At 39.9% G+C, this 11,977-nt stretch overlaps 1 protein-coding gene across 1 annotated transcript; it reads left to right on the top strand.

Moving 5' to 3' along the window:
• The first annotated feature begins 7,402 nt into the window (after nt 1-7,402).
• On the top strand, nt 7,403-9,681 carry LOC112217917 (prostaglandin E2 receptor EP2 subtype). Its single transcript, XM_024378527.2, has 2 exons — nt 7,403-8,409; nt 8,936-9,681. Exons 1-2 carry the CDS (start codon nt 7,621-7,623, stop codon nt 9,227-9,229), a joined length of 1,083 nt encoding a protein of 360 aa, XP_024234295.1. The 5' UTR covers nt 7,403-7,620; the 3' UTR covers nt 9,230-9,681.
• Nucleotides 9,682-11,977: the final 2,296 nt, after the last annotated feature.

Raw genomic sequence — 11,977 nt, 5'->3', positions numbered from 1 at the left:
TTGCAGTGGTTTCACTTGCTGTGGCAGCTGACGTGTATAAAGTTGAGTCATCAATGTAGAAAAAAGCTACCTTGAGGTATGCCAAACTCTACCTGGTTTACGTTAGAGAGGCTTCCATTAAAGAACACCCTCTGTGTTCTCTTAGATAGTAACGTGAAGCCAGAACACCTACGTTTTTTTCAGTAGTCGACTATTATCGATAATGTCTTGAGCTGCACTTACATCTAACAAAACAGCTGTTACAGTCTTCTAATTATTCATTTTATTTCAGCCAATCATCAGTCATTTGTGTAAGTGCTGTGCTTGTTGGGTGTTATTCCCTAGAAGCATGCTGAACATCAGTTGTTAATTTGTTTACTGTGAAATAGCATTGTAGGCTAAGATTGAAGAGGTGACAAATAAGAGTGTCAATATAGTCCACTACAATCCTCAGACATTTTCCAGCCAAGTTGTCAGTACGAGGTGGTTTATCATTATTGATAGACCCCCCCAAAAAAAAAAAAATCACCTCTTCCACTCACTTCATGGAATTCAAAATGTCAATCCTTGTCTTTCATAATTTGGTCTGTTATGCATGGATATGGATGTTCAGATTTGTTGTTGCCATGTCATGCCTACATTTGCTAATCTTGCCAATGAAAAACAAATTAAAGTAGATGGCAATATGAGAGGTTTTTGTGATATACTGAGCCGTCTCATTCAATGAAGGATGGAGCTGAGTTTGCGTTTTTGGCCCAATTTTTATTTAAATGCTCCAAAGATTTGTACTTTTTACTAAGATTTGTACTTTTTACTAAGATTTTTACTATGCAATACAGTATATGCTACTTATTTGTGTTCCCACTCAGTTGTCCCCAGTTACACTCACAGGTAATCCAACACCCTCCCATTGAAAACCTCAAACCTGGTCACATGTGTTTGTATATGCAAGCGGAAAAGAGAGAGAGAGACTGTTTAAGGCCACGGTGTGTGTAGGAGAATTTTGTATTTTTCAAACACCTGAAACAGCTTTTTCATGCAATCTAGAGCCATAATCATTGTGCTGAATTCTATGTATATTTTTGATTCTGTGTATATCTTTCTGCATATCTAAACATACCTGTTGAGCTGTCTGTATCCTCCTGACTGGTGGGTAAAAATTGAAAGGAATGTGAGTCTTATTCAGTATATTTACAGTTTTTTACAATCACTTTGGCACACATTTCAGAACCTTAATGTCATTTTTCAGAACTCTCGACACAAAATTCACAACCGATGATCAAAATGCACATTTTTCAAAACTCTAACACTTTCTCCAATTGCTTGGATACAATACACATAAAGCTAAGATCATTTGTTCATTGAACTAAAATCACCTGTTCAAAATGACAAAAGTTAAAGTATTACCAAAACGCAATTCAGACATTACATCTGAGATGACTGTCTATTCATTTCATTACAATGATCTAACTATCAATTGATACAACTGATCAAAATGATAAGTAACTGTTGCATTACTCTTAATACATAGTTTTATGGAAACTGACGAACAATATTCCATGTTTAGGTCATGAAAGTTTCAGGATAACGAGATCCATTGACACCAATTACCGTGGAACATGAACCAATTGGACTACATTATCTATGGATGTAATATTTCATCATCATAAGAGATGCCCTTCTGCACACCACTGTTTTAAACAGCTGTTATTTGATCATTTGTGGCCTTTCTGTTAGCTTGAATGAGTCTGGACCTTCTCCTCTGACCTCTCTCATTGACAAGGTGTTTTTGCCCACAGAAATGCCACTCACTGAATGTGTTATGTGTATTGCACTGTCCTCTGTAAACTCCAGAGGCTGTAGTCCGTAAAAATCCCAGGAGGGCAGCATGTGTGACACCAACAATCATACCACGGTCAAAGTTGCTTAGATTACACATCTTGCCTGTTCTAATGTTTGGTTGAACAACATCTTAAGCTCTTTACTCTATTTACTCTATATATTGAGTTGCAGGCAGCCACACGTTTCGCTGTTCGAAGGAGCAGGATATTAGCGTTAACACGCAGGTGTACCTAATAAAATGGCCTGTGAGTGTATGTATACAGGCCCTTGTAATTGCTTTTCCAATACTGCCAACTCGTTACTGATGATTGATTTCACATTGTGGTACGAGTATATAGTGAAATGAGTGGTATCCACCTACAACAACATCGTGATAACGTGGAGCCTGCAGGTGATCCAGGTCACAATAGAGGTCAAGCAGTGGGAGGAGGAAGACGAGGAAGACGCAGTGGTCAAAGGAATGGCAGGGGACAAACAATCCTTCTGAGAGATGGTCATGGGCCTCGTTTGAGAGGTGTGGGGGAATGTGGTAGAGGACATGCTTCTCTAACTGCTTTGCTTGCTGTTCGGGGCTTTATGCTGGGTTTCTGTACAGCACTTTGAGATATCAGCTGATGTAAGAAGGGCTTTCTAAATAAATTTGATTTGATTTGATTTGACAAGGCCACGGACCAAGACAGCGGCAGCAAGAGCAAAGAGCGGGCTGTGGTCAATTTGGTTCGGGCCAGAAATGATATTCGCCTTACAGAAATTCGGCAGCACATCTTGGACAATAACGACATGGTCAACAATGTGGAAGCCATAAGTTTGACTACTATTGCCTGCATGCTGAAAAGGCACCAGGGGTCTCTAAAACAGCTATACCATGTGCCCTTTGAAAGAAATGCAGACAGAGTGAAGCAACTGAGGACTGAGTATGTTCAGGTATGTTCAGGTATGTTTAGTTTCAAGATGCCTGTTGTGAAAAATTGCCCAAAATTATACATCATTGTAATCAGTAATTCTCTTTCCAAAATGTATTTTTAGAGGGTGATGGAGCTGGATGCTGATGAAAACCATTGCAAATTCCTATTTTTGGATGAGGCAGGCTTCAACCTGGCTAAAACAAGGAGGAGAGGTCGGAATTTCATTGGCTAGCGGGCAACCATCCAAGTACCTGGACAACATGGTGCCAACATCACCATGTGTGCAGCTATATTGGAAGATGGTGTGGTGGGACGCAGACCTCGTATTGGATCATATAATGCAGCTCTCCTTGTAACCTTCCTTGATGAGCTTAATCAGGTCTGTAGAGCTGATGGTGTGACCTATGTCATTGTGTTGGATTATGTCAGGTTCCACCAGGCTCAAATGGTGCAAGCATGGTTTCAGGCCCATCCACAATTTACTACCCTGTACTTACCCCCATACTCTCCTTTCCTTAACCCGATTGAGGATTTTATCTCCACATGGAGGTGGAAGGTATATGATAGGCGCCCTCACGAACAAGCCACCCTTCTCCAGGCCATGGATGACGCATGCAATGACATCACAGCAGACCAGTGTCAGGCCTGGATTCACCATACACAAAGATTCTTCCCAAGATGTTTGACTAATGAAAACATCCATTGTGATGTGGATGAGAACCTGTGGCCAAATCCACAAGACAGAGTTGATGGAAATATAGAAGTACAGTAATCAATCCTTTGTTTTGCTTTTTACAGTAAGACAGGTGAGGAACACTACAGTGATGTTTTACAGTAAGCCAGGTGAGGAACACTACAGTTGACCTTTTGTGGTTGTTTTCTTTTTTGATTGCTAATCATTTCTGCTTCAATTCAAAGAAACCTATGTTGTGATTTTATTGTATTTCAAAATACATTTCAGATTTTGTTCAGTGATTCCACTGTGTCTGTAGTATTCTCTCTACTAGTCCTTTTACAGTGATGTATTTACGTATAGTACCATAATGAAACATGTATCACATATTTTGTACTACAATATTTAATGATTGTACGAACAACTACACAGGGAAACTATCGGTATCTTGTGTGTGTGGGACCTAAATTAATGTTCCTATGGTATTTCATAATAAATTAGTTATTTGAACCAATGATTCTGCAAGTGCAAGGTTTCTTTAAAGATATGAATGCACAATGCAGTGTTTTGAACATTGGACAGCCTGTGTTACATGTCACGGCTGGCTGAAGGACTGGACCAAGGTGCAGCAAGGTAAGTGTACATTTTCTTTTTATTAAAAATGACGCAGCCAAAACAAAGAACAAAACCAAACCATGAAGCTTTGGGCTATGTGCCCTGAACAAAGTTAACTTCCCACAAAACAGGTGGGGGAAAAGGGTACCTAACGATAGACAGCTGTCCCTGATTGAGAACCATACCAGGCCAAGACATAGAAATACAAAACATAGAAAAAAGGACATAGAATGCCCACCCTAGTCACACCCTGACCTAACCAAAATAGAGAATAAAAAGCCTCTCTATGGCCAGGGCGTGACAGTTACAAGTGATGACCGCTTTGAGTTTTGTGTCTAGTTTTGAAAATGACCACAAGGTTCTGAAATTACTGCCAAAGTGAATGTAAAAAAACGTAGTTATCGCTTGCTTTTCTGAAGTCCACCAACTCTGCCAGTTAAGTGGCTAGTAGTATTACGTGTGTGTGTGTGTGTGTGTGTGTGTGTGTGTGTGTGTGTGTGTGTGTGTGTGTGTGTGTGTGTGTGTGTGTGTGTGTGAGTGTGTGTGTGTGTGTGTGTGTGTGTGTCATGCATGTGTCGTACCCATTTACACCTCTCTTTCAAGGCCGAGAGAGAGAGAGGGGGGGGAGAGAGAGAGAGAGAGAGAGAGAGAGAGAGAGAGAGAGAGAGAGAGAGAGAGAGAGAGAGAGACTCCTTCCCCTCTCTCTCTCTCTCTCTCCCTCCTCTCCCACTGTGGTTCTTTAATTTCTTGGAATTATGTGTCTTCTGTTTCTGGGCGAGTGAGAAAGCACTTAGAGAGAGATCTGAATGAAAGGTAGTTATTAAATGCTACCATGTTTATTGTATGCCTCATAGTCTCAGTCAGGTAGTCAACATGTCCCATTGGTTCATCACACCAACTGAGGGAAGAGGTATGAATATACTATAACGTTTTATATCATCTTCCAACAGAGGCTTTTGTCTCAATGGAACTCCCTGCCTAAATAAATAAAGAATAAATACAAATAAAGATATCCAATGACCATGACTAAGGTCAAAGAGGGTTCAATCCCTAATCCATAGTGATACCCTCACACACAAAACACATTTAATATAACCCTGTAGCACTGCAAGTCCATTTTGGAGGCTATATCAATATCCAATGAAGTATAACCTTTCTTATCTCAGTTATCCAAGGTATTTTTATGTTTTTACTGTTTGTTGTCTTGTGTAAACTCAAGATGAACAGCCATTAGCGTTTCTCGAAGTAGACAGTAGACCCTACTAAGACCGCCATCTAGTGGAGAGAGTCTAGAAAAACAGTCAACTGCTGAGCTGAATTCTGCCCTTAGGATAAATGATTCATACATCATAGATTTAGTTCCTAAAAACAGGCCTCAGATATATTTTAACTATCTGGACCTGTATTCATAAAGTGTCTTGTAACTGATCTTAGATTAGCACTTGATACATACAGCCCCAGATCAATTCACTTGTATGGATTGGTTGACCGTTGACAGCATAGATATAGAGCTGATATGGTCTGTGGTTGACAGTCTTACCTGGGGTACACAGTGAGATGGGATAACTGCGATTCATTCCATACAGGTGAGACATTTATCTAGGCAGGTACTCCTCTGTCTGATATTTCATTATTATTTTAATAATCATAATATATGTTATTTACTATACACTTTTATCCAAAGAGACTTACAGTAACATATGCATACCTTATCTCCTACAATATCTTCTACCTTATATTCTACCTTATCTCCTACAATATCTTCTACCTTATATTCTACCTTTTCTCCTACAATATACTCTACCTTATCTTCTACAATATCTTCTACCTTAGCTCCTATAACATCTTCTACCTTATCTTCTACCTTATCTTTTACAATATCTTCTACATTATCTCCTACAATAACTTCTACCTTATTTTCTACCTTATCTCCTACAATATCCTCTACCTTATCTCCTATAATATCTTCTACCTTATCTTCTACCTTATATTCTACCTTATTTCCTACAATATATTCTACCTTATCTCCTTCAATATATTCTACCTTATCTCCTACAATATCTTCTACCTTATCTTCTACCTTATCTTCTACCTTATCTTTTACAATATATTCTACCTTATCTCCTACAATATATTCTACCTTATATTCTACCTTATATTCTACCTTATCTCCTACAATATATTCTACCTTATCTTCTACAATATCTTCTACCTTATATTCTACCTTATATTCTACCTTATCTCCTACAATATATTCTACCTTATCTTCTACAATATCTTCTACCTTATCTTCTACCTTATCTTCTACCTTATCTTTTACAATATATTCTACCTTATCTCCTACAATATATTCTACCTTATATTCTACCTTATATTCTACCTTATCTCCTACAATATATTCTACCTTATCTCCTACAATATATTCTACCTTATATTCTACCTTATATTCTACCTTATCTCCTACAATATATTCTACCTTATCTTCTACAATATCTTCTACCTTATCTTTTACTTTATCTTCAACAAGAAATATCACTCACAAAACAGAATAAATATCTGATAAAACTACAGTTCCTCACAATAAAATGACAGCTCTTAATAAAGACAGCTCTGTTTAAAAAGAAAGAACAGCTTTATACGATATGAAAACAAATCATTTTGAGCTGATAGGAACTCCAGGTCCAATTCATTAAAGGTAAGCCTTTGAAGGCCTGAGAAGTCACTAGTTGTGGATCTCAAGGAGTTAGTCCAAAGTGTCCCAGTGTGGCTTTGTGTAAATAAATAAAATACATGATTTTCTTCCTTATTTTCCACAATATCATTGTACAATATCTTTATTCATCAGAAGTCACGACAAGCACATCCCTGAAAGAAGAGGAGACTGGTGAGGGGATGTCGGCTCATAGTAATGGCTAGAATGGGATACGTGCAATGGTATGAAACACATGGAAATGATTTGTTTGATGTTGGATACAGTTCCATACATTATTTCCATGTTTTACTATGAGCCCCTGCCATCTGCCACCACTCTCGACCTGTAGGCCTATACAAAAGAAGGCTACATATTAAAGTGGCATTTATCAGGCAGACATATAACAGTAGGCCTAAACAAAAACTGAAAACAAATTAAATCCGAGGGTAAGTAATACAATCTTCAAAAATGAATGAATAGTGGGTAGTGCGCACTTCTCCACCTGAGCAGGCTGACAGTATATGACACGCCGCGGTCAAAACAACTGGGAACTCGGAGTCGAAGAATTGCGAATTCTGAGTTCCGAGCTCCCAGTTGTTTTGAACGCGGCATTAGTTTATACCTATCCATGCGTTTTAAGATCTGAAATGCGTCAGCAACGCCTGGGCAGAGGAACGCGCACAGTGTGTGCTCACACCACACTCTCAGCACAGTGAACCACATGGTTGCGTGTGTGGGTGGGACTGAAAAGAAATCCGCGTTTTTGTTGACACGAGATGAGCCGCTTTTCTTATGTCAGTTGGATGCGGACGTTGTTCTTTTGTGTGAACTGATCTGGGTAACAGTATAACATAACAGTCACATTGATCAGGCCATGCGCTTACCGCTTAGTGGAGTAGGTTACTACTTTTTTTATGGATTACAAAGCTAAATTAACCTGCGGTGACAGAGACAATGTCTCGTCCGGAAATCTCTATATGTCCGCGGCAATGTTCTCGGCGGGAGTTCTCGGAAATTTAATCGCCTTGGTCCTTTTGGAGATGCGGCGCCGGAGGCAAAGTCCAACCCTTTTCCAGGTGCTGGTGACCGCGCTGGTGATTACGGACCTACTGGGTACCTTCTCCGTCAGTCCTCTCGTACTAGCCTCCTATACACAAAACAGGACCTTGATGGGTATGGGTGAAAACGGAGCAGTATGCAACTATTTTGGGTTCAGCATGACTTTTTTCAGCCTCGCCACTTTGGCCATTCTGTGTGCCATGGCTTTGGAGCGCTACCTCTCCTTTGGACACCCGTATTTTTACGAACGGCACTTAAGAAAACGCTGCGGATACATCACCATTACACTCATCTACCTGATCTGCATCCTTTTCTGCCTAGCACCTTTCGTGGGCTTTGGAAAATACGTTCAATATTGCCCGGGGACTTGGTGCTTCTTTGACATGGTCCCATTAGAAACCAAACCAAAAGTTTACGTCGGTGTGTATGCGTCATTGACTCTCCTCATGATTTCTACCACAGTGGTCTGTAACTTATCTGTCGTCTACCACTTAATTATGATGTATAGGAGGTGCAAAGCGCGTGTTTTAACGCGACGGATACGGTTCTACCAAAGATCCCTCTCTATGACGGAGGAAGTGGAGCATCTTCTGCTTTTGGTGTTCATAACGGTGACCTTTGTCATCTGTTCGTTTCCTTTAGTGGTAAGAGAATTCGTTTCGATGTTGCAGGTCAAAGTGTTGAAAATATTGAGACACTGTCTAATGTGCAGTGTGTGTGTGTGTGTGTGTGTGTGTGTGTGTGTGTGTGTGTGTGTGTCCTCCCTTCTCTCAACCCAAGCATCTCTTCTTCACATATGTTACAGTTCAAAATAGTGCTCTTTAACATAACCATGTCCCAAGCCATGTCCTGTTACATCATCAAAAACAACAACAACCCAATTTAAACATTTAACATGTCAATAATGAAAGGCTTACAAGGAGCAAGACCATTGACATACTGTGATTATTTATGTATTATATTTCCATGTACTTATTGCAGTGTTCTTGCACCTGTTATTGCTCAAGCCTACTAGCTGCAACCAATACTCCCTGGCCTTTAATAGATCATAAGGATACTGTCTTACTTGATAACCATATTTTGTTGATATTGAAATTCTGAATAACTGACTGTGATGCATTTTCTCTTTGTTTGTGTGTCTGTCTGTGTGTGTGTGTGTGTCCCCCATAGCTCCGTGTGTTCATCAACTTCATGGGCAGGTCAAATGAGAGCTATGGCACTGATCTCGCTGCTCTCCGCCTGCTGTCCTTCAATTCCATCATCGACCCCTGGCTCTTCATCATCCTCAGCCCCTCGGTGCTGCGCTTCCTCTGGAGGAAGCTGACACTGTGTAAGCCCCAGAGGCCCCTTGAGGCCCCCACATTCCCACGGAAAAAGGCTTTCCCCGTTGGGCCAAAACTCTCACTGCCAAACCCACCCATGGAGCTCCAGAACGAGGAAGTGCAGAGAGTGGACAAGACATAATTTCATGCATATGGAATCAGGGGCCAATGACCCACTCTAGAAGGATTACAGTAACGAGACCATTTGATATCAGCAGGAGCCTAAGTGGACACAGGAAGTGACTTGACAGAGTAGACATCCACTGGTTGAAGGGACCCCCTTACACAGTGTGCAAATAAACATTTAGTGAGGTGCAGCATTTTCACTTATTGACCTCATGACAGGAGGTTGGAATAGATTGAGGAAGATATCAGAGATGTGGAAGGCTGTGGTGCTGACATGTTATACCCACACAATATGGATTTGGAACCGGACTTAGCATTTTGATGCGTCTACTTATTTCATTGCTTCATTATATTTATATACAAACTTTATGATCAGAAATGTATAGGACTGAAATGTTAATTTGACCGAACTCCTCCTGGACGAATGGGTCCAGTATTTACTATATTAATAAAAGTCAATAAACATGATCTAATCTTAAACCATTTTATGATTGGAAAACCAAATATAATGTCCTTGTCATATATTGAATGTTTACATGAAATGTTTCAGTATCAGAACCCACACCCAGCTGTCGTCGGAGCCCGTATTCATATGATGTCTCACAGCAAAGGAGGAATTAGATCATAATGAATAAGATTACATAGACAAGGCGGCCAGGTCACCTACATGGGACTCGAAAAAAGCCGACAGACCAAATGTTAAGGCTGAAAGCTACACAGTCCCAATCCTGAGAAGGTAAACATAGCTGCCTGTTCAGCACGGTACAACATGTTTAGACATTTGGTGACCAATGTGCCATTCTTAACATTTATTGGAATTTTTTATCTGTCCCTTTGCATTAAGCTACTCCTCAACAGATACTCAAACCTTGATTTAGTTGTGATGTGTGACGATAAGATGTTCTTTCTCATACCAGTAACTTTCCATTCCAAACAAAGGCGTTGGCTTGTCTTATTCATAATGCACACAGAAAAGACTGGTTTTGACTTGTGTGTCCTCATCGTTGTGCTGTGTACAGTATGTCATCCTAAGTACTGCTGCGACTATACGGCCACTCAAGTGTTCCTGTATTTCTCTTTTCATTTCCTGACATGGCTTTTTTTAGAAAACGATTCATGTTATTTTTGCCTACCCTTCCGTGATTCTATTCATATTCAGTCAGTCTGAAGCCCTGCATCTATGTTGATCGTTAATTAAGTAAAAGGCCAGCAGGGCTTCCATTGGCAGAGATCTGGTTGAGTAACTGTTTAAGACTGAAATAGCTGTGTTGTTTATTAAACGAAAGTGTCATTGCCCTTAAGGCAGGAAGTCAGAGGGAGACGGTGTGTGCATCCTAAAATGCATCCTAATCCCTTTATAGTGCACTACTTTTGACCAGGGCCCATAGGGAAATGTGTAGTAAATTGGGTGCCATTTGGAACACGCTCACTGTATTCAGATTAGTTTGATCAGATGCACTCTATGTGTTTCCCATAAAGCACTGCTTCTGTATTTACTTCATGCTCCGTTCCTATCATTGATGGTATGTCCCCATGTCCTTCAGATAAGATCTCCACTCGCAGAAAAGTGTGTTTACTGCTGGACTTTCAGTCCTTTACGAATCTAGGAAGGAAACACTTACCTTGGATAGTTTGACTATTGCATTGAGCTGACACTTTGGCACATCTTTGCTAGGTCAGTAAATGGTAAAGCTGCTCTTTGTAAAAGTGGACATTTTTAAACTGTTTTTATTTATGTGCCACTGTGTGTGAGTTTACCGTTTCAATTTGTTAGTGTGAATAACAGTCAACAATTGAAGTGAGGGAGAAATTGAGCTAATATACTGTGGCCTAGCTCCAATGCTCCATAAGTGTTGTACTGAATCTCTCCAAATGGTCCTTTATTGAACTACAGAATGAAGAAAAAAGTCAATCATGTCTCCAAGTGCAACAGTATATTGTACTATATACTAACAGTACACTTACAGGGAAGGATGCACGGTCATCTCACAACCAGATGGTTTCTGGTTGGACTGATACAACATAGATAAACATAGATTTGGATACAGATCGCACTTACACTACCAAACACAGACCGCATGTACACAAAAACTTCATTTCAAAGTGACAACAAGGACATAGGATTTCGAAACACAAACAGGAACTCAGATGTTTATTTTCGAAGGGATCTGAGGTTTCATTTTATGTTCAAATCAGTTAGATTGGACAGCTCACAGAATGTCACACATCTTATGAAGATAACAAGGAACAGACAACCAATAGTATGAACAAACAACAACAGCCCAAAACATTACTGTACATGCAAAATACAACACACTACATGATATTGTACGTCGGATCAGTTAAGGGCCCTTATTCACAAAGAGTAACAGTGGTAAAATGAAGATAATATGGATAATACAGCTCTTTGACTGGGAGACTATAAATACGGTCCCTGAGATTTAGCCTAAAGATTTGACCTAGGGCTAATATACTGTAGGAGTGTGTTTTTAAGTTGACATGTGTATTTTTAAGTTGATCAAGTGCCATGTCCATGGCCCCACCAGATATTTCCCACAGGAAAAATGTTTATGCTTCCTAGTTGAGAATGTTAACAGCATCCAGAGACCAAATCTCTATAGAGAATTAACAACACATGTTTGATTTGCAGGGGGGTTGCTGAAGCTGAAGCTGCTGTGGTGCTTGCTGTGGTGCTTGCTTCACTGTCTGTCCTCATTCAAATTGCATTCTTTTTAAAATGTAACCGTTATTTTACCAGGTAAGT

The sequence above is a fragment of the Oncorhynchus tshawytscha genome, linkage group LG18 (assembly GCF_018296145.1).
Source record: "Oncorhynchus tshawytscha isolate Ot180627B linkage group LG18, Otsh_v2.0, whole genome shotgun sequence".
Taxonomy (NCBI): Eukaryota; Metazoa; Chordata; class Actinopteri; order Salmoniformes; family Salmonidae; genus Oncorhynchus; species Oncorhynchus tshawytscha.
Note: the sequence above shows the minus strand (reverse complement) of the source record. Positions and strands in the feature narration are given on the sequence as shown.

Bases quoted from the DNA above. Each gene is read 5' to 3' on its own strand.
- LOC112217917 (XM_024378527.2), top strand. From the start codon at position 7,621: ATGGATTACAAAGCTAAATTAACCTGCGGTGACAGAGACAATGTCTCG. The intron at 8,410-8,935 runs GTAAGAGAATTC...TGTCCCCCATAG, and splicing joins TCTGTTCGTTTCCTTTAGTG to CTCCGTGTGTTCATCAACTT.